We start from the raw sequence: 23844 nt of genomic DNA, 5'->3' as shown, positions 1-23844 counted from the left end.
CCCAGGGGAATTCTACCAAATATTTAATGAAGACTTAATACCTATTCTTCTGAAACTGTTCCAAAAAATAGAAATGGAAGGAAAACTTCCAAACTCGTTTTATGAGGCCACCATTACTTTGAGCCCAAAACCAAAATGAAAAAGGAGAATTACAGACCAATATCCTTGATGAACATGGATGCAGAAATCCTAACCAAAATACTAGGCAATAGGATCCAATAGTACATTAAAAGGATTATTCACCACGAGCAAGTGGGATTTATCCCTGGACTGCAAGGTTGGTTCAACATCCACAAATCAATCAACGTGATACAATACATTAACAAAAGAAAGAACAAGAACCATATGATCCTCTCAGTAGATGCAGAAAAAGCATTTGACAAAGTACAGCATCCTTTCTTGATCAAAACTCTTCAGAGTATAGGGATAGAGGGTACATACCTCAATATCATAAAAGCCATCTATGAAAAACCTACAGCGAATATCATTCTCAATGGGGAAAAACTGAGAGCTTTCCCCCTAAGGTCAGGAACACGGCAGCGATGTCCAGTATCACCACTGCTATTCAACATAGTATTAGAAGTCCTAGCCTCAGCAATCAGACAACAAAAAGAAATCAAAGGCATCCAAATCAGCAAAGAAGAAGTCAAACTCTCACTCTTTGCAGATGATATGATACTTTATGTGGAAATCCCAAAAAACTCCACCCCAAAACTGCTAGAACTCATACAGGAATTCAGTAAAGTGGCAGGATATAAAATCAATGCACAGAAATCAGTGCCATTCCTATACACCAACAACAAGACAGAAGAAACAAAAATTAAGGAGTCGATCCCATTTACAATTAATTGCACCCAAAACCATAAGATACCTAGGAATAAATCTAACCAAAGAGGCAAAGAATCTGTACTCAGAAAACTATAAAATACTCATGAAAGAAATTGAGGAAGACACAAAGAAATGGAAAAACGTTCCATGCTCATGGATTGGAAGAACAAATATTGTGAGGATGTCAATGCTACCTAGAGCAATCTACACATTCAATGCAATCCCCATCAAAATACCATCCACTTTTTTCAAAGAAATGGAACAAATAATCCTAAAATTTGTACGGAACCAGAAAAGACCCCGAATAGCCAGAGGAATGTTGAAAAAGAAAGGCAAAGCTGGTGGCATCACAGTTCCGGACTTCAAGCTCTATTACAAAGCTGTCATCATCAAGACAGTATGGTACTGGTACAAAAACAGACATAGATCAATGGAACAGAACAGAGAGCCCAGAAATGGACGGTCAACTCTATGGTCAACTAATCTTTGACAAAGCAGGAAAGAATGTCCAATGGAAAAAAGACAGTCTCTTCAACAAATGGTGTTGCGAAAATTGGACAGCCACATGCAGAAGAATGAAACTGGACCATTTCCTTACACCACACACAAAATAGACTCCAAATGGTTGAAAGACCTAAATGTAAGACAGGAGTCCATCAAAATCCTAAAGGAGAACACAGGCAGCAACCTCTTCAACCTCAGCCGCAGCAACTTCTTCCTAGAAACATCGCCAAAGGCAAGGGAAGCAAGGGCAAAAATGAACTATTGGGATTTCATCAAGATAAAAACCTTTTGTACAGCAAAAGAAACAGTCTGAAGGGGTACATGCACCACGATGTTTATAGCAGCAATGTCCACAATAGCCAAACCGTGGAAAGAGCCAAGATGTCCATCAACAGATGAATGGATAAAGAAGATGTGGTATATATATACAATTGAGTATTATGCAGCCATCAAAAGGAATGAAATCTTGCCATTTGCAACGACGTGGATGGAACTGGAGTGTTTTATGCTGAGTGATGTAAGTCATTCAGAGAAAGACATGTATCATATGACCTCACTGATATGAGGAATTCTTAATCTCAGGAAACAAACTGAGGGTTGCTGGAGTGGTGGGGGGTGGGAGGGATGGGGTGGCTGAGTGACATTGGGGAGGGTATGCGCTATGGTGAGCGCTGTGAATTGGGCAAGACTGTTGAATCACAGATCTGTACCTCTGAAACAAATAATACATTATATGTTAAAAATAAAAATAAAAAAGAAGAAAAAGATCGCAGGAAGGGAAAAATGAAGCGGGGGAAATCGGAGGGGGAGACAAACCATAAGAGACTATGGACTCTGAGAAACAAACTGAGGGTTCTAGGTGGGAGGGGGTTAGGGGGATGGGTTAGCCTGGTGATGGGTATTAAAGAGGGCACGTACTGAATGGAGCACTGGGTGTTATACGCAAACAATGAATCATGGAACACTACATCAAAAACTAATGATGTAATGTATGGTGATTAACATAACATAAGAAAAAAAAAAGAAAGAAATCTCTGTCAACAAATGAGCATTCTGAAGGCCTCCTGAGGGTCACACTGCTTTCAATAAATATGAGAGATGAAAAGGGCCATTCACAAAAATATGATATTCTTCTTTACAAAAAAATGTATCACCGGATTGCTTTTAATAATGATTTCCAATTATTGGTTTAGACAGTCTTGAACAATGGCTATCAAACAATTCATTTCTGGGAGTCCAGGGTGTATGTGCCACATTTTACTTCATATAGAAGAAACAAGACACACTTTGTTCTCAAGAGCTTCACGGTATGGTTGACATGACATGTTTAACATAAGACATCAGAAGAACACATTGTTAGAAGGTCAAGTGTGCCGCATGTAGCCTGTAAGCATGGTGGTGACAGGAACTACAGCGGCTGTGGCAGACCTGGAAGTTTTGTGAACTCTTGGCAAAACTTCACAGGTAAGACAGCAAAGAAAGGCAAGGGGAACGCTAGCAGCCGACAGATACAGACTCTGCCCAGGACAGAAAGGGATCTGACTTGGGGCAGAGAGTTTAGTCTGGTTGAGGAAAACTATAAAGAGGCGTGATAAGAAAGACCAGAAGGATAGGCCAGACCCCACAAATAACTGTGGGTGTGTGTGTACTCATTGGTAAAGAAAAGTGGGCTGTGACCAGATCCTAGAAGCCACGAATGACGGCTCTAATTCTATTTTGAAGGCAGTAGCTATCCCATGACCCTGAAGAGGAAAGAGACCAAAAGTGAGCTGTCCTGCCAGCCAGACATAGTCTTCCTCCCTCCGGGACACAGCAATGCTCTGGGAAGCACAGGCAAGGTGGACATCCCTGTCTCCGTGTTCTTTCACCAACATTAAAAGCTTCTCTGACGAGCATTCGACAACTAACTCGATACGTTCATTATACTTTAGATGAGTGCTTTCTTAGAGAAGTCTTCAGGGACAGTGACCTCTCCCTCAAAAGATCTAGAGAACACTTCAAAAGCATCTGTTAGCGTAGATCATCCTCTAGAACAGTGTCCAGAGAAGGCCGATTCCATATAATATTATTTCAGTACTAATGATACCAACATTAACTCATTATTTCTGACCTATGAAGTAGGGACTATTACAACTCGCATTTTATAGACACCTTTGCTGAGAGGTTAGAGAGGACAAGTAACTTTCCAAAGGTCGTGTGTAGCTCATTAGTGGTGGAGCCGGGACTCACCCAGGCCGCCCAGACCTCAGGGATTGTGCTCCAGACCATGCGGCCATGCCGCCTCAGGTGTTCCCACTCTCTCCAATGACCCATGTGGACAGTGAGACCCTGTCCCTGTGGCTAACAGGGGGAGAACTCCCAACCTACCTGGGGGCTCAGCGATCTCTAAGTACTGACTCCAGAGTCAGTCAGCAACGCTGACTTTGCAATATTGTACTTTTGGTAGAAATGGAGAAGAGACAGTCACTATCTTTTATTCAATGTCTTTTATTTAAGATTACTATCAGACTTCTCAGGGATCTCTCTCATATTCCTAATTAATGCATATACTTTACAACTGAGTATAGCTTTCCAAGTCTTCAAATATTCATATGTCATTTCCATAGAACCACCATTTGGGCATCCTACACTTACAGAATAAAGCTAAATGACAAAAATATCACTTAAATATAAGGCTAAGGCATTCATTAAAATAATCAGGGGTGGGCGACATGAAACAGAGGAATACCACATAAAAATCACAGTAGCAAAAATCAGAAAGAAACAAATACCTCTATTTTACATTACTTTCCAATGTCAAAAAAATTTTTAAAACCTTTTTTTATATGAAAGGCATTGATAAAAAAAATTCTAGTGTTCCTTTATGCTAGATCTTGGTTGGCCAACCAACCAAGCCAAATCTTTCTTTGAAAAAATTTGAAAAGGGAAACTGTATTGTTTTATGTAAAGATAGGGAGCAAAGTCCGAAGTTCTGCAGCCATAAAACGTATTTGTGAAATAATTATATTAAGCTATAATATATTCTAAGTACTCACTGTTTATCGTAATCAAATGATTACAGATTTTGAGTAACAGTTTATGTGCTTCCATAGAAAAGGTGGCTCATGCTGAATTTGGGATATATGTATAAAAAACAGTAGCTGACAAAGTATTATGAGACAATATGCTTTGTGAGTAAGAGTAGTCTAAGGAACAGAGATGTCACAGAGAAGCCACAGAGAGGAAAATGAATGAATATTAAGTGGGTAAGCTCCTTAACACACTAACTGATCTCAGGGTACCTCCCCCAGCGGTGCAGAAAAGAACACCAAAAGTTACTGTTTTCTGCTTTTGTGACAAATATAAAAAAAAATCATTAAAATAAACAAAAAGTCTAATTTTAGTGAGGTATTTATTACCCTTCATTTGATGCCCGAATAATGCATAGTAACAAAAAGACTTTAAAGTTAAATACCAACCAAATAAGCATATTATTATCATGATATAAAGCCAACATGCTTTAATGAAGAAAAAGGCACAAAGCTTTTATTTTCTTTCATTACCTAAATCAATCTTAACTCTCTGGGTTAAAGCTGAGGAGCTCAAAAAGGAAGTATAAGAGAAAAATGTTAAAAATCTGTTGAAGGGTAGGATTTGGAGTTTTGTTTTTTTAATTCCTTTTGTGTATGTAAAGTTGCTTGGGACATCAACATTTCTAAACGTGTTCACTTTGAACAGGCCTCTGTATTTTTTGGGTTTACGTGCAACTATAAAAATGACAGAAATAGGGCATATTTAGGGAAAAGAGCATACCTACTAGTTTGTCATAATATAATAAACACAGGAGAACACGGAGGCTAGAGGAGTATTCACATCAAGCTGTCCTAAATCTTTATTCCACATATATCCTTCCAGATGTGCCAAGAAAGTGTCCACAATATGTTCAAATAAAAATGAGGAAACAAGAAAATCACAGAGCCCCATCCCAAGGACTACGTTATTCCTTCACTGGTTCAACATATATTTGCTGAGCACCCAGCCTGGGCCAGAAACAAGAAACAACCGGGGTTCTAGCAAAGTCCCAGCCCCCAAAATGCTCAGTCTAGTAAGGGAACCTAGAAGCCACACACAGGGAGAAGCCAGATTCCAGACCCCACAGGGAGATATTGAAAAGTTTTAAACAAGGAAATGGCATGAGCCATAGAAGAACAGGCTCTGGGGGAGCAGTAGAGCATGATCCTATGACTGAGAGCACAGGTTTAATCCAGATCAAAAACATGGGGGTAAACGCAGACCGTGCCAGCACAAGGCCTGGACTTGAGAGCGTACAGGCTTATGATGTGGGCAACTGAGTGAAGACAGTAGTTGCATAATTAATGTGCAAGGTGCTCAATGAATATTAGTTTCTTTCTTCCCTCTCATAGATGAGGATTTCTCCAAAAATACTTACCTTTCTGCACGAATCACACCACTGTAGTAGGGGGGATCCCAAGGCATTAATTCCTACAATGGAAAAATTCATTGCTATGAGAGTTATTGACTACTTCACAATTTTTATCAAAAATTTACCCAGCTTATAAAATGTAAACCTGTTATAATATCAGAGAAGTGTTATAAAAACCCTAAAAATTCATGAAATGCCCACCTCTTTATTTTGACTTCCCTGTAATCAATGAGTACAGAGGTATAAATAAAACATAATCCCAGAATTTGGGGAAAAGGTAAATAATGTAAAATGTAAACATAAAAGTCAACATTAATAGATTAAATCAGCCATGTTGAAATTTTTCCCAAAATGCAACCCATGTATCAATCCATAAAATATACTGCAGGTAAGATTAGGGTCCTAAAGGTAAGATTAGAGTTCTTTCTAAATCTAAGCAGGAAGCTTAGGGTGGATCCCCAAAATGAAAGCAACAATTTCAAGTGTAACGAAGGGAGAATTAGCTCTAATCTTGGCAAAGAAAATATGTCATAAAGAAGCACTGTCACAATAGTTGGTTTTGACAGCTGGTACAGAATACTGAAGGGAAGAAAAGCTTGAATCCCTGAATGATCCTCCTCCCCACAAACTGTCCAGGTGACACAAGTGACTAACAGCCCAGGCCGTGAAGTCAGAATGCCTGGGCTCAAGTGTGCAATCCACACTATTGTACAATGTGGAAAAGTTCTTTCTGCTTGCCAATGCTTTCCCGTTTTCCTTCTACACGACCGGATCCCACCCCTCTGTACCCTGAGCCCACCTCCTGCCGCTCTTGCCCTCCCTTGCTCCACTCTGGCCACACTGGTCTCCTCACTGTTCCTTGACCACAGGGGGCAGCTGCTCTCTCTGTGCAGAAGGGTCTGCCCTGCATTACTGCTGCGGGGCACTGCCTCGTCTCTTCCAAGTCTCTGCTCAAGGGTCTTCTCACATAAGAAGTCCTCTCTGACCAGTCCCTAGAGAACAGCAACCACCATCCCCTTTTCTCTGCATTATTCTCCCCTGTTGCCCTTATCACAATACAACACAGCACATATTTATTTCATGTATTTACTATCCGTATTCCTCCCCTAGAATGTAAGCTTCTTGAGGACAGGAACTTTGTTCGCATTTTTCCTATTACGTCCTGACAGCCCGAACGCTGTCGGCTACACAGTAGTGCCTCAGTAACAGCATTTCTTAATGCACTTCAACTACTAACAGAATCCCTGGCACTGAGTAAGAGCTCCATGAATGCTGGCTCTATCCTTCGATTTATCCTTCAAATTTTCAGTTCAGACATTATCTCCTTGAAGAGCAAGGTGTTCTTTCTCATATTCCATGATCACGCTGTTACCATGGAATTAGCCAATGCAAGACATGTACAGGCTTACTTTCCTTCTCCCAACATCCCTGAAACGCTAGCCCCCAAGTGTCCAGTTCCTGGGACACACTTCCTCCAACAGATGACCATTTACTATCTGCTACGTACCAGAGAGTGCAGGCTCTAGGGAAACAAAACCCAGTAAGACCCAATCCCTGTACCAAGGAGCTGATAATGGTCTAGGCAGCAGAAAGACAATTGACTCCACAACCAGAGTACAATAGGTCATGTGCATGATGTTGTCCCATGTGAAATAGAGCCCATGAGAAGGGTATTTAAATCACAGTGGAAGGTCAGGAAATGTTGGGAGGAGACAAAGCTGGAGCTGAGTTTGGAAGATTGGGCACACTGAATCCAGATGAGAAAGAGGGAAAGGCATTCCTGTGTATGGTGTTTGTGAGTGACGGCAAGCTACCTACCATAGTTGCTGGCGCATAAATATCAGTCAGAATTAAAAAACAAAAGAAAGGAAAGCAGGGGCAAGCAAAGCAGTAAGTAGGTAAAAAAAAAAAAAAAAAAAAAAAGCACAAGAGCATCACACAGGTATTATCAGTAGGGAACTAGGGATACAAACTGGACTTAAAGGGGCAACAGAAGATAAGGCTAGGGAAGCAGGTAGAAGCAAAATTAGGAAAGGCTTGGTGGGAAAGCTAAGAAATAGGAAGGTAAATCTGAGAATTACAGCAAGCCATTGAAAAATCTTAAACAAAAAAGTGACAAGATCAGATCTGCTTTTTGGCAAAATCCCTCTGGTGGCAAGTCATTCATTCATTCATTCATATTTCAGGTAAGTGCTGAGTACCTACCCTATGTTTAACACTGAACTAGGCGCTTTGCTAAGCAGTCCAAACCAGGAGCCAGAACAAAAGGCTAGAAAACCAGTTCGGCAACTACGACTATAATCTGGGTGAGAAGTAACAATGACCTCAACCAGGGCTGTGGCAATAGGCATGGAGAGGCAAGAACACAGAGTTCTCAGAAAGGTAGAATCTACAAGATTTATTAACTGATGGGGGTGGGGAGGGCGTTGTAATAAATAACCTGAAGGGCTTGTCGAGACAAGGATTATAGGGTTAGAGATACAGCGGGTCTCATGTAGGGCTCCTGTGTTAAGATGGGTATACTTTGAAGTCAACATCGATTTAATTGAGCTCCATAATTTAGCAAATAAGAAAGTAAACTGCGATGTTAACATTGATGGTTAAATTCCCACCTACCAGATCAATCCTCCACTGAGCCTCCTTAAAGGCTGCTTCAAACTGAGAAGCCCACTTTCGGTACAATGGAAGCAGCCTTTGCGTGATGTGTATTAACATACGTTGTTAATATACATTTATAGGCGTGTATATGCGTATGACCATGCGTGAGTATTATATCAACTAAACAACAAAAAAATACTGGATTTCCTGGAAATGTCAAACTCAGATATATGGATCAAGTATTTCAAGTATTTCAAGTATTTCGGTATTTTGTTCACCAAACCCAAGGATCGGAACCAAGACCAGGGAGCAGAAACAAGACCATACACACTTTTAGCATATCACAAGAAAGTTCTAGAGTCAAAAGATAAGGACTTCAGCTGATAGACTGTTTATACTATAATAAAAATATTCCAAAATTGTCACTTACAGAATTTTGAGGATTTAGTTTCATTTTCATCCCTCGTATCATTTCAAAGTCTTTTATAGTTCTGTAAAACAGGTTCATCATTCATTGTTAGGACAAAATTTTAATAATTACATTATTAAAGAACTAGTTTTCTGGGGGGATGGAGTAACTGGGTGATGGGCATTAAGGAGGGCACTTGATGTAGTGAGCATTGGGTGTATGCAACTGATCAATCACTAAACCCTACCTCTGAAACTAATAACATACTGTATGTTAATTAACTGAATTTAAATAATTTTTTTAAAAAAGAACTTTTTTTTCTTATGTAACCTTCCAGTATTCATGATAAAATTGGAAGTAATTTGTAGTGCAAATGTAAACCAGTATTAATCCAAATTTCATCTGTGTTAGAAAGGACAGCAATATATCATCAGTAAATTACCACAGTTTCTACCTTAGAAAATATCCTAGCAAATAGATACAGGACTTGAAAGTATTAAAGCTTGGAAAAATTAGCAATGTTACAGATACATGTAAAGGTTATAACCAGCAAACTTTAAATCACTGCCCTTTGCTATACATTCAAAAGGTAAGAGACTAACAAATTTCCTTCTATTAAAAAATATGAACAGAGATTATATTTAAAATTACTATTAATAATTTTTCCCCTAGAGAAAAACTCTAGCTGGACAACAATCAAATATGTGCTTAACATCTATAGAATACGAAGTTTCTATTAGACTTAACTCCTATATATAACTGTAAAAACCTGAAGACATGTTTGCTCAAAATATAATCCATAGTTACAAACAAGGGAAAAAAGAATACTACCACTTAACTAATAAAGCAAAGTAGAGAAAATTCTCAATTAACTGCATAATTAACACTGCCTCTTCATTAAATCAAAGCCACAATAGTTCACTAGATTAAAAGAAAAGTTTAGAATTTATAAATATAGTCCAAATCAGAGAGGACTGGGTTCTAAGGCATGAGTTTATAAAAACAGAAAATGGAAATTTGAGCTAAAATTTAACGTTTTGGTGTAGTCAAAAAGACAAAGGAAATGTTCAACAGCATTATGAGACAACCATGACATGCCTCTTCCTGGAATCCTAGGTATCTGAAGGCTGCTGGAGTGTGGCCACTCAGCAAAGCACTAGAAGAACACCAGTGAAGGACGAGTAACTATCAAAGATGGAAAGGCAGGAATACAACAAAGGGACTCACTACAGAGAACTACGAAAGTTGAGGCAGATCATTCTTAAGATCCAAACCATGGATCAATTTACCACATCCAGGAGCCACCTATATTTAGGCCAAAAGAAGAGAAACACTATGAACTTCTTATAAAATTGGTGGTACAAGTTGAAAACATAGAGTTTCAAAAAGGCTTGGAAAAAATTTTTTAATTACACATCAATGACGGGTTCCTAAGACAATGAAACTAGTTCATCAGAGAGGACAGCCCAAGTTTTCAAGATTGTCACCTTAGGAAGACAGCTTTGTGCTTTTTAAGTATCCCTCATAGTTAATCCAATCTCTTGCTGACTAATCCACAGATCTGACCCAATATTCCCATACTTATATTTTTAATAGGTCACCTCCTAATTTTTATAAATCAAGTCTCCTTTTAAAAAAACTACAATACACACTCTAAAGAGTAGAATAAAAACTAACCTTTCAGAAAGTTTGTCTGATAGTTTCTCAAGGAACTGCATGACAGTCTCTAAAAATGAAATCCAAAAGAAAATGTCTTTAATTACATAAAATAAAATGAACATATCTGTTAAAATTAGAATGTAATGGTCATAATCTATGCACTACAATGCCATTAAAGTGCTCATTTTCAAAGCGTGCCAGGGTTGCTAATATAATATAATATAATATAATATAATATAATATAATATAATATAATATAAATTTCCAGATGATGATGATCAATTTATCAAAAAACATATTAAACAAAATAGTAATAATCCAAAGCCTTCGATTATCCCCCAGATGAGGAATGAATGGGGAGCTAAAAAAAAGAATCCAAAATTTCAAAGTGTTTCTATCTACTCATATGTGTAAGAGAAAAAATAAGTTTTTTAGACCTTTCTAATTTACCCTGAGTTTTAAAAAGATAGCTAGACTCTGATTTGTTCATAAAAATCAGTACAATTTAGAAGCATGATTCACTGAAAATTAGATTTTAAAAATCAATGTTTTTCTGGACTATTTTTGTTTTTTATATACAGCTGAGAATAATCTATTCAGGATCAATATCAAAAGAAAATATGCCAAAATTAGAACGTTAGAAATTTAACCTCTGCTAGGATTTTTTTTAAGTACTTAAATACTTGAGCCATAGTCGTCATATATTACAAACTCATAAAGGCAACATAGAGCAACTATCATTATTTCCCATGATAGGGAATTTTTCATGTGTATTTTTGAATTTACCACTTTTTGCCATTGATTTATGTATAGGGAGCTTTCACATGTATTTTAGAGTTTGCCACAAACACTGTTTTTATATTTTCCAGATGATCTTGTATATGGTTTTAAGTTTCCTGCCATCTCCAATTTAAGTTATCTTCTGAGTAAAATAAAAGCCTGAGAAAAGAATGGAGGTTAATCTAAACCAAGAAGCCATGGGGTCTCCTGCCACTGTGGATCCTTAACAAGCCTTGTATACAGTAATCCTGAAAACACTGCCTCATGTACCATATTAAATGGTATTAGGCCTTTGAGAAAAACCATTATTTCATTAAAAATGAAATCTTATTTCAGGATATCATATCAACTGCCATAGAGAAGTATTTTCAAGTACATCTGTGCATGCTTTTTATTTCTAAACATTTTTTACTCACTTTCACCCATTTTTGTTTTTCTAGCTATCTTACACGTGAAAAATCTACCTCAATTAACCTACCTGACAAATTGTCATGTTACAAAGAATGAGTCTGAAAGCCCCTGAAAATCAATAAATGCCTCACTGGAAAATTATTTCCTAATTCACCTGTCACATGAATGCCCACCTTAACCCTTGTTTATATCCTACCTTCTTCCTTCTCTCTGCTGAAAGCTCACCATTCCCTCACCTCCGATTTCCAGCTTCACTTCCCTCATGAAACCCTCAACAAGCACACATGCCATTTACCTAATTTACACATGCACAAGCAAGCACACATGCATCTGACAAACTTCCTGAACTCCTAAAATCCTACAGTATTGTGTTGTCTATACGTACCACTCATTTGGCACTGAGAAGACAATGACCTATATAATTACTTATCTTTATATAACTGATCTCCCCAACTAAATTTTAAATTCCTTAAGGACACAAGTCACAGCCTATGTGACTGTACACAACAGCCTAACTCCAAACTATGACCACACTAATCACCTACTGAGCAATGGATTCACTGGTGATGAAATCTGGCATTAGCTGCTACAGGACCAGGGACCTCCAGTCCACACTGCTCACCTCAGTGGTCAATCCTCAACCTTCTTCAGATTGCACCTGCCCTCAGCATTTGAGTCAGCTAATCACTCTCTCAAGACACTTCACGTGGCTTCCAGGACCACCCACTCTGTTCATTTTTCTCCTCTCTCACTCATGCTCCTCCTTCTTGGTGGCTATTCCTGGTTTTCCCTCATATCTCTGATCTTCTAAACTTGCAGGGTCCCAGAACTCACTTCCTAGACTTCTGTTCTTTAGACGCACTCACTCCGTTGGAGATCTCATACAATCTCATGAATTTAAACAAAGACACAAAGGCAACTGGGTGGCTCAGTTTGTTAAGCGTCTAACTCTTGATTTTGGTTCAGGTCATGATCTCAGGATCATGAGACTGAGCCCCATGTTAGGCTCTGTGCTCGGTGGGGAGTCTGCTTAAGATTCTCTCCCTCCCCCTGTGCTTCCCTCACTCACACACGCTCTCTCTCTAAAATAAATAAATCTTTAAATAAATAAATAAAGACCCAGATTTATATCTCTGGCTCAGCACTCTCCTCATTTCCACATATACACATCTAACTGCCTACTCAACATCACCATGTGAACACCAACTGGCATCTCAACTTAACTTGAACCAAACCAAGCTTCCAGTCCTCCCTATCTTAGTTAGCAGTAACTCACTATGTCTCTTCAGTTAATCAGGTTAAAAACCTTGGTTCCCCTTCAAAATGCTACATATCCAGAATCGGACACATTGCAAAACCCTCCACTGCTACCATTTTGGTCAAGCTGCCATCCTTCTCATCATGATTACTGCAAAACAGCTTCCACATGGCCTCTCCTCCAGTCCTGCCTCTCTGCAGTCCATCTCAGTGTCAGCAGCATATGACCTGACAGCAAAATTTAAGTCAGATCACCTTATTTCTCTGCTCAAAACCCCCCAATGACTGGAGGAAAAGCCCTGCTGAACACAGCCCCTCCTTTGTCTGCCTCCACCTCTTACTACTCCCCTCACTCACTCCACTCACCGCTTTGCCCATTTTGCTTTTCCTCAAACGTGTCAAGCTACCCTAGGGACCTCTGCACTCGCTGTGCGTCCATCTGGAACTTTCTCCCCCTAGTGAGCCATAGGCTTATTCCTGCACCTCCTTCAAATCTACACTCACATGCCCCGCATCCTCAGCGAGCCCCTCCCTGGCAACTCAGTTTAAAATCCAACACCACCACCACACGTTCACGTTCCTTATCCCCTTCCCCATTCAGTTTTCTCCACATCTTGCATTAACTATTAACCTACTGTGTTCCTTACCTATGTATTTTGTTCTTATCTCCCTTATAGAAATATAAACTGCACAAGAGCAGGCATTTCCATCTGTTTTACATACTGATTTATTTCTAGGTCCTAGGATCATATCTGACATATAGTGGGCACTCAGTAACTATTTGCTGAATCAATGGATGAAAACAATGAATGAAGATGATGTCTTTTACATCATCTGTTTAGTCTCAAACAGCTTATAAAGACCATAAATTTAGAGCCCGGGTTTAAGTTTCAGCCCTGCCACTTTTTAGCACTATAACTAACCTTGGGTTTCTATGCTATGAGGTGAATACAAACATCTACCTCACACAGCTGCACAGAAATTAAATGAAATAATGGCCCAGAGTAAGCATCTTACTATTATTATAGTTAACCCTTGAACAACACGGGTTTGAACTGTGCAGTCCACTTATACAAGGATATTTTTCGACAAATATGGTACGGTACTATAAATGAGTTTTCTCTTATGTTTTTCTTAATAATGTTTTTTCTCTGGTTTATTGTAAGAACACAGCATATAATACATAGAACATATCAAATACAGGTTAATCAACCATTTGTTATTAGTAAGGCTTCCCGTCAACAGTGGGCTATTAATAGTTAAGTTTTGGGGGAGTCAAAAGTTACATGTCAACTTTCGATTGTGCCAGTTGGGGGGGTATCAGCATCCCCTCATAATTCAAGGATCAACTGTACATATAATAATAATAATAATAAATTATTGTAACAACGTGATGACAACAATGACCACAGAAAAACACACAAAATGACATAAGATCCATTTAGGAGTTAAATATGGTGAAACAAATTGTACGCACTGAAGGGGTTCAGAGACAAGGGTGTCTAAGGGAAGTGGAAAGTGGAGAGGCTTTGTGAAAGAGGTAGGTTTTGAGCTGAGCACTGAAAATCTATAGGATTTCAGCACACAGATTGGGAGAGGGGAGCTGTGCCCCATACAGGGAACAACATGAGCAAAGGAATGAGTGTGCTGTGCCTATGGTTTCACAGAGAGCCTTGACAGCTCAAGGGAATAGCCATTTACAAAAGAAATGGCCATTTTTTAAGAACACTTTGGAGAAGATAGGAACATACTAGAGAGAGAAGGGATACACAAGGAAGGAATAATGACAGAACAGAATTAACAATGTGGTCTTCCTCCTAGACAGAGTTCATTTCTAGTGTTCCCTCTATCCGTGAATGGCACGTCCACCCACATGCACAATCAGAAACCATGGGTACCCAACATGTCGTCTCCTACTCCTTCTCGACCCATCACCAAGTCTCATAGATTCGACCTCTAAAAGAGATCTTGAATCTGAACAGTTCTACCATTGCAACTACCCTACTCCTGACTCAGTGTCTGAACTATGACGGGAATTTAATATGCCTTTGAAAAAACTTACTATACACACTTACATTATTACTATTGTGTAACGCTTTCTTTTATACATTCTAAATCATAAAGAACTCAACAGAGCACAAGGCAAGACTCTAATAAACCCCAGGATGCTTTTTCCCCACTTAACACAAACCCTCCCATCCAACACTCTTCTCTCTAAAAAGGAGGTTTATAGAACTACGTGCTTTTATAGCCCGAGCCTATATTCAACCCTGTCTTCAACAGATTTTTTGATCTTTCCTCCTCTTTCACACTAATTCTAACCAATCTGGCTAGGTTGACCACAGAAACTAGCTGAGTTAAAATGAAAACAACTGAAATTAGCATCAGTGAAAACTTAAGTATGACTTAACTCTAAACATGCACAAAAAATAAATTACCTTGGTTGGAGAGAATATATTCCAAACTATTGGCTCTATTTAGAAGTCAGTTCTATGAAATGATGTAGAAAATCGCAATAAATGGATCTCTGGTATATTAAAAAGAGAACACTGATTTATAGCTATTTAAAATCAGAAGTTCAGTTTCACAAAAATCCTAGTTTGTTCTGAAAAGTTGGGTGAACAAGCTTACCTGGATTTTTGGCTATTGTGCCTTGGAGGGCTCTGTGGGAGTATGTGGAGTACCCCACTAACTTTGCCAGAAGGTCTCTGTTGCTGAGCAATTCTTCCAAACATTTCAACTGATTCGCATTGGGATAAAGAAAAATTTTATAAGCAGCTTCTCGAACCTGTATTTAAAATGAAATGTTAGAAGGTATAATAAGTACCATGACACAAAGGCCCATGCAATGACAATGCAGGCTCTCACTTCTCTATTCTACAGGTGATCATTGCTTTAAAAATAAAATAAGGGTTTATACAGGGTGAATAAAGCTTTTAGATTCATAAACTAGTATGGGATACAAACACATTCTTGACTGGAGTTCTCTGTTGTGGGGTATGGTGGAACAATCTTTTACCCAATGCATGTGTTATAAAGCACCTTTAACCAGGTGAAGACTACAGGCATTAAGAATCTGAGTAGTCTCAAATGTCAATTGCTATTTATCATACTTTAAAAATGAGGAGTTCTTGATGAGATATGAATGATTAAACCATTTTCATCATTCAAAGCATGTATGGAATTAATAAGCCCACAGTCCAATTTTAGGGCTTAGTAATCCTCAAGTATTTTTAAAGGTATGATTACATTACCACTGAATTTTGGGTTAAAACAGTAGCAACACTCAGGCGGGAGCTAAACTATGAAGAGAGTGGAATGCACATACCAAGTCATCTGGAGCTTCTGCATGTAGACCATCAATTATGACATGATTTCCAGTTACTACAAAGTTAGGGTGAATGTGTTCTGGTAAGAGATGCTTCTCAATCTTGTTGGGAAAGTTAGTTCCCATAAGAAATATATTACTCAAGTCCAAGATTTTCACATTCAGGTCCACTGCTCTTTTACGCTAGATGCGGAGGGAGTAAAAGTTATTTAAAGGCATTGAAAGTAATAGTTCACAACTGATTTAATAGACCATCTATAAGGATGGTAAAGCAACATATATGGTTAAATTAATTGAATGAGATACTAAATATGTTAAATAAAATGAACATTGAGCATATTGTTTATGCCATAAATACATAATAATTTACTCTAAGAAGTATGTTAATTCTACTTTTGATAGATATTTAATACCCTAACAGTTTGTATAGTGTCTCTATGCTTTAAGATTTAAGTAAATTCTAGAGTTCTATTTTATGCCTAGGTTATATAACTAATCTCTGAAATTAACAATATTGGGAAGTACAGAATCCTTCCCTATCCCCAAAGATAACCTCTTAGTTAAGTGAACCGGAGAATAGTAGGTAGTTGAATCTAGTCAATATGATACTTATAAGTATTTGTAGACTAAAGAGAACAAGTTGAAGGGCAAATCTGACAATATACTGGGTCCTAAAAGATGAGACCAAAAGGTAGAGGGAAAGCAATGGAATTTCTGCAGGTCTTCACAAGAGTGTAGTGAACATAAAGGGGGGGCTGCCCTGTAGCAGTTCTGAGGCTACAGACACTTGAGCAGCGACAGAAGGACAGCAGTGGAGTGGGGAGCAGAGCCAGACGGAGCCCACAGGGCAGGGCTGCGTCCTCCAGCAGGCTGCCGCGCCTGGCACCCGTCAGCCCGCTGACTCACTGACGATGATGTGGCTGGGACACCCACGGGGGTTTTTTCTGGCAGTCACACCTTTAGGACATATAATCGCCTGAGAAAACGTGTATTATCAAAGGGGGCGCCACAAATGTTTTGGAGAAAACATAAACTAGTCCATGTCATCAGTCCGGTTTACTGGAGGACAAGGGTGAATTTGCAGTTATTGTTACTAGAAAAGTAGATGGGAATCTGGACCTGTGCTCATGATGGGCTTCAGGTGAAATGAGATGCACATCTTTCTGGGATGGGGATCACTAGCTGTCAACACATTCTAAATTGTACTATGACCCTAAAAAATGATTAAGCAGCACTAATACTTTTTAAAAGATATTTAAGATGCGAATGTACACTTGATAAGATGTTAGGAAAAAATTAAGTATATATTAGCAAACAAAAACTTTACAATATAGGGGAGCCTGGGTGGCTCAGTGGGTTAAGCCTCTGACTCTTGATTTCTACTCAGATCTTGATCTCAGGGTTGCGAGTTCAAGCCCCACATTGGGCTCCATCCTGGGTGTGGAGCCTACTTAAAAAAATTTACAATATAGAGAATTCAAACTTCATGGGAAAAATTAGTTTTCAGATACTCCAATGTCTCTATAACCCAGATTTCTCGTCACCTATTTTGTTTCTACTATGGCCATTTATCGCCACCTAATGGTAATCAGTGGAATAACTAAAAAGGTAAAAGATCTCGAAATTATACTATAGTTCCAAAAATATTCCCCAAAGCCTTTACTCTGGAAAAAAAAAAGTGATACAATTATTTCAAAGAATTTATCACCTGTTAAAATCCCCAGAAAATTAAAAACTGGGTTTACTTCCTGCCTTCATCAATTTCCTAGGCACATAGCATTTCATCACTCTGAGATAAAGATGCAGTACTCTGAACTCTTAAGAATTCTATGAAATTGTTGTGTTATTTATCAAAAGATTGCTAAAAAACATATACTTCCATTCATTTTAAACTTTTAAGTTATACTCATATGAGACCTTAAAAATTAAATAAAAAATTACCTGGGAAGAATACAGAAAGAATATACAGGCCTATATAATTTGTACCCATTATGTTGGTGGGTTTCTTTCAAGATCTCTCTTTTAAAAAGGGTAACATGTCTCCTTTTATCCTGTCCTAGTGGAGCCCCTTGGAGAACAGACACAGAAGTTATGAGAGAGGAGTTCAGGAGGTTTACTTTACTTGCATCTTTTTTTAATTTTTTTTTTTTTTTAAGATTTTATTTATTTGCGAGAGAGAGAATGAGAGACAGAGAGCATGAGAGGGAGGAGGGTCAGAGGGAGAAGCAGACTCCCTGCTGAGCAGGGAGCCTGATGTGGGACTCAATCCCCGGACTCCAGGATCATGACCTGAGCCGAAGGCAGTCGCTTAACCAACTGAGCCACCCAGGCGCCCTTTACTTGCATCTTTAATGTCCGTGGGCTCCAGGGAGTTACTTGCCAGGAAAGGCAGCTATCCTTAAGAACACTCGAGAAGTAAAAGCAGCAGGTTCAATGCTGGTGAAACAGACCTTGACTTGACACATAATACTTTTGAGTAAAGTTTCAAAAACATCTTTCCTGAGGATTACATAAAATAACAAGACTATTCACCTAGATTCTCTCCTAGCAAGTCTTGTAGCAACTATTCTCCACTATCTTCTTTCTGAATATCAAACTTGATTAGTATTAGCTAGCATTATTACGATTCGTCATACAGTCATTTGGTATTTGCTGAGGCCAAAACTGGAAAAAACATGACCAGCATTCTTGGTCCTTGAGAAGCCTCTAATTTAGATAAGTAATGCAGTAGGAACAGCTTCAATAACAGGCACTTAAAGATAAATGCAATATGCATAAAAGAAGTCAAATGGGAATTCAGATGAATACAAAATTCCACCTGGGGGATAAAAGCTTCACAGACACAGTGGTCTGATGATGAGGCCTTAGCAGGGGTTTGAGGCAGGCAGGCCTGGTGAGCAGACGGGCAGGAGGAGGAGGAGGACCGGGGCCACATACGAGAGGCACAGTGTAATGAGTTACAGGGGAGCATAGGGAGGGCTGGAAGAGAACTGCCATGCATGTTCTTTGTTACATATTAGCTGCTATTGGCAATGGAAAGTGACTGAGAGGTTCTGGGCAGGACAGTAATGATCAAATCAATATTTTAAGGAAATCACGGCAGTGTTCACAGACAGGTGAGACTGAGCAGCAGAAAACCTGGGCAGAGATAGCTGAGCAGGCTCTGGAGTCCAAGCCTCCTCCACCTACTAACTCTGTGACCTTGGGTAGATCACATAAATTCTAGGTGCCTCAGTTCCTCATCTACGAAACAGAAATGATAATAATACTCAAACAGCCTCAAAGCCGTTATAAAGATCTGATGAGAAACACATGCTTCAAATAGCAAATGCTTAATCACTATTAATTATATTGAGTGTCAAGAAGACAAAGACCTTTCGGACAGCCCAGGTATATGGTGATAAGGTTGAAGGCTAGCTGTTCTGGGGATGCAGACAGATGTAGCAGTTCTACAGAAACAATCCGAGGACTTTGTCACTAATTAAGACATGGAAGTATGGGAAATAAAAAATGTGAACTGACCTCTAATTTTTATTTGAGTGACTCAGAGACTAGTGGATTCATTATACAGAGAAGCAGTAATAAAGAACTGGCTTGAAGAGGGGCCAATGTGTCCATTTTAAACAACATAAATGTACAGTAGAGCCTATTAGCCTTGGGGACTGCTGGCAGCCTGTGTAGCGCAGGGTTAGGTCAGGGGTCTCGTGCTGAGCCCTCAGAACCACATAAACACACCGGTGTGCAAGCGGCCCCAGCATTACTCAAACCCAGGATGAAGCAAAATGATATTATCTATTGCAGATAGATAATACCCCCGAGACCCTGACCTCTACTTTCCAACATACTCTGATAAACTAATCTCTATTAATAGGTAAGTGGCTTTATGTTCTATTTATTAGGAGAAACATACCTAAAAAAATAAAAAATAAAAAAGCATAACCATAATAGACTGCAGGCAAGTAGGGGAGATAACTATGGAGCAGGCGGATCTTTCAGTGGTGGTCAAGTCACCCCCATTCTCCCAGCCCTGAGCGTAATATAGAAATGAGGGATTCAGTTTCATAGGATGTTGTGTTCTAGAACGAGAAGTGGCCAGAGTTAGACATTCTGGACACTGAGGAAGGGATCTTGAACTAATCACTTTGTTCTATTTCCATATCTGTGAAAGGAGGGGTCTGAACAATGTCTACGGTCCCTCCTATCCCAGGGTAGACCCTGTCTCCTGCTTCCAGAACAAACCATGTGGATCTGTCAAAGACATGTAGAATACGAATAAGTACACTTATGTAAAGGTCTCAGTGATATTCCCGGTACCTCCACTTCCAGACCTCAATCTTCAAAATTCTCAGCTTTCCTATTCACTTGCCTCTCCTTCCTGATATCACCCATCTAGGATGCCACGACGTCTGAAACACCCCAATGGTCTCAAGTTATTTCCTAATTCTGAGTTTTCCTGGGTAATAGACAAACTTCCAGAGAGCACTATATTCAAATATGATAGAAGAATTTCATAACACAACCTAAAGTTTGTATGATATGCAAATTTAAGCAATGTACAAGGACTGTAGCAATAAAGAAACCCACTAAATATTAGTAAAATGAGCAGGAAAAAACAGGAAAGATTCACCTTTTCTTTGTCTAGATGGATTCCGCTGATTTCAAAATCAAACATAAACAGTTCAGCCACTCGCCTATAAACAAAACGAACCCAGGTTATAATGGGTAATAATAATTATTAACAAAATCACTTTCTTGTTAAATAAATTGGACTTTTTCAACTGTACTCCCCAAAAGCCAAACGTACACACACACACACACACACACACACACACCTTGTTTAAAACCAGGAACTTTACATCTTAGAAATAAGGCAAAACATCCAGCTGACTGACTGGGCTTATTTTAAGCTCTCCTATGGATGATTTGGTATCATATACATCATGCTAACTGTACAATAAGCCTTAAATTGAACAAAAGGAATGGCGATTACTCCAATGAGGTCAAATTTATCTGCTGCTTTTTTCCTAGAAGAGAGGGACATCTTTTCAATTGTCCACTGTCTTTCCTTCAAAAAATGTTTGCCACATACTTTAGGCAACCCACCAAATAAATACTTGGGGGACACATACATGCTGCCCAATTGCAACTTGGTAAGCTGTATACATACAACTATAATATATTTATATCTAGCATGTATATTTAACAGAAGTATACTCTAAGCTGCTTGTTTCATAAGGCATGGTCCCACAAGGGGACAAATACTTTCTGAATGAATGAATACAAGGTTAAAGATATAATAAATTTCCTAACAGGGATACAAATAAAGTGGGGGAGTTTAAAGAGAGACCATCAAGCAGGTTCCTTACTTATCAGCTTCCATCCATCTTGTGCTAAATTTGCTTAAGATTTGTGAGGGAAAGTTCCTCACCATTTCCAGAATTAGTACTAGTTCACCATTGTAGAGAGCAACATTTTTAATAATCATCAAATGCATCTGCAAACTTAAGAGCAAGCCCTAATTTTCCCACCCTTTCCCTGCTGTAACAATTTCATCAGAACAATAAAAAAACAGTAACAGTGGAATAGAAAGTATCTTGGATAATATCTAAAGTAAGGGGCAACTTTTCATTAATTTTCTCCTGTAATATTTTATACGTAGAAGGACATCTCTCCCTTTTTAGTTAAAAGCTAATTTGATATCATTTACTTCACATTAGACAGCAGAGGAATTAAAATACCGAACTCACACCATATTGTCAACGGAAGAAAATTATGTGTGTGCTGGAAACAAGATGTTATCATGCTGTGCCACAAAAGTATGGACTGGTATACACAGCTCTTCAAACACATTAGAGTGAAACACATGGTCCCTGATGTCCAGGAGATGAGTCTAATATCACTCTTAAGTAAATCTGACTGATAAATACGTATCAGGGGATCAGGAAACAAGAGTGTATCTCACAGAGCTTATGCTAGTATTACTAACATGTAAGAAAGAAATAATTGCACATCATTTCTTTATTGGCGGTATGAAAATTACACAGTAAATGGTAGCTATTTATGTGGTGGTGAGGGGGAAGAGAATTAGAACCAAATTAACCCTTTCTCTCCTTCCCTACTACCACTATCCTAGTCCAGGCTGCTGTCCCCCTTGCCCTGATATAATATAGTTAGTCCTACTGGGTCACCTTGCCTCCAGTCCTCCATCTTTACAGGATGACCTTTCTCAAGGTCAGAAGTCCTTGGCGTGATTAACCTGGCACCTCATGAAACACCCTCTCCTCCACTGTGAGGTCTCTCTGAAGGCTGTCCTCCACTACCAACCAAATTAGGGGCCTCTGCTATGGGCTCCAATAGCATTTACGATTTCTATTTAACAAACTCATAGCAGCAATGTCCACCATAGCCAAACTGTGGAAGGAGCCCAGAGGCCCTTCAACAGACAAACGGTTAAGGAAGATGTTGTCCATATATACAATGGAATATTACTCAGCCATCAGAAAGGATGAATACCCACCGTTTGCATCGACATGGGTGGAACTGGAGGGGATTATGCTAAGTGAAATAAGTCAAGCGGAGAAGGACAATTATCATATGGTTTCACTCATATGTGGAACATAAGGAATAGCATGGAGGACCATAGGGGAAGGGAGGGAGAACTGAATGGGAAGAAATCAGAGAGGGAAGCAAATCATGAGAGACTCTGGACTCCAGGAAACAAACTGAGGGTTACGGGGGGGTGGGGGATGGGTTTACCGGGTGATGGGTATTAAGGAGGCCACATGTTGGGATGAGCACTGGGTGTTATACGCAACTAATGAATCGCTGAACACTACATCAAAAACTAATGATGTACTATATGCTGGCTAATTGAACATAATAAAAAATTAATTAATTAAAAACTTAATATTTAAAAAAAATTGTTGGGAGAACACAGAATTTTTTAAAAAGGTTTTACTGGAGCCATATGATGGAAAGTCATGAACCGGGTTGTAAATGCTTTACAAGGATGTTTAAGTATAATAAGCAAAGAGGGAACAAAAAATAGCTTCAACCAGTGTTTAAAAAAGTCAATATATGTATTGCAGAATATGAAAAATCATTGTGATTTGCTTTACATGTAGGAGCTTATTCCTTTATTCAGAGATTACTAACCTGAGAACGCCGCCATGATAATTACTTATTTATTTCAACTCCATCCAAATCCCAATAATTAAAAACATAAAACAGTGTACACTTGGACAATTTTTCAAAGGCCTACTGCATGAGACTTTCAGTTTTTCTTCCAACTAGGAGCAGCTACTTAGAATATTAAATTCTTTGATGCTGTGCCGGAAGCTGAGTTTCTTGGCTAATGAGAATTGTTTTCTTTCTCTTTAATCCTGCTGCATGCTTGGAACCAATTTCACGTGTAACACCTCTTTCTGTCAATAATAATTTTTTTAAAACTACTAGTTTTCTGGAATTAAGTTATCCAAATATTTGATCTACTCTCCTGGCTTTCTCTGACTTTTCATAAAGGGTATATTTATCTTCCTGATTATTGTGCCAGTATGCTTTGAATGGACAGAATTAAAGTTCTTCTAAAATTCTGAAAATTCAATAGACATTAATAATTTAGTCACTTACCTTCTTTCTTAAATAATG

At 38.8% G+C, this 23844-nt stretch overlaps 1 protein-coding gene across 4 annotated transcripts in view; it reads right to left on the bottom strand.

Annotated features, from left to right (window-relative positions):
- The window catches only part of MIPEP (mitochondrial intermediate peptidase), a 196048-nt gene that overhangs the window by 159074 nt on the left and 13130 nt on the right, over positions 1-23844 (bottom strand). For 3 of the 4 annotated variants that reach the window (XM_036117268.2, XM_036117267.2, XM_078070559.1), the window contains exons 5-10: positions 20825-20888; positions 16198-16380; positions 15501-15657; positions 10440-10488; positions 8784-8844; positions 5762-5814 (exon numbers count right to left, since the gene is read on the bottom strand). In XM_036117268.2, coding sequence (XP_035973161.2) covers positions 5762-5814; positions 8784-8844; positions 10440-10488; positions 15501-15657; positions 16198-16380; positions 20825-20888 — 567 coding nt within the window. The remainder of the gene's footprint in view (positions 1-5761; positions 5815-8783; positions 8845-10439; positions 10489-15500; positions 15658-16197; positions 16381-20824; positions 20889-23844) is intronic. The other variant, XM_078070558.1, reaches the window with a different exon arrangement.

The sequence above is a fragment of the Halichoerus grypus genome, chromosome 4 (assembly GCF_964656455.1).
Source record: "Halichoerus grypus chromosome 4, mHalGry1.hap1.1, whole genome shotgun sequence".
Lineage (NCBI taxonomy): Eukaryota > Metazoa > Chordata > Mammalia > Carnivora > Phocidae > Halichoerus > Halichoerus grypus.
Note: the sequence above shows the minus strand (reverse complement) of the source record. Positions and strands in the feature narration are given on the sequence as shown.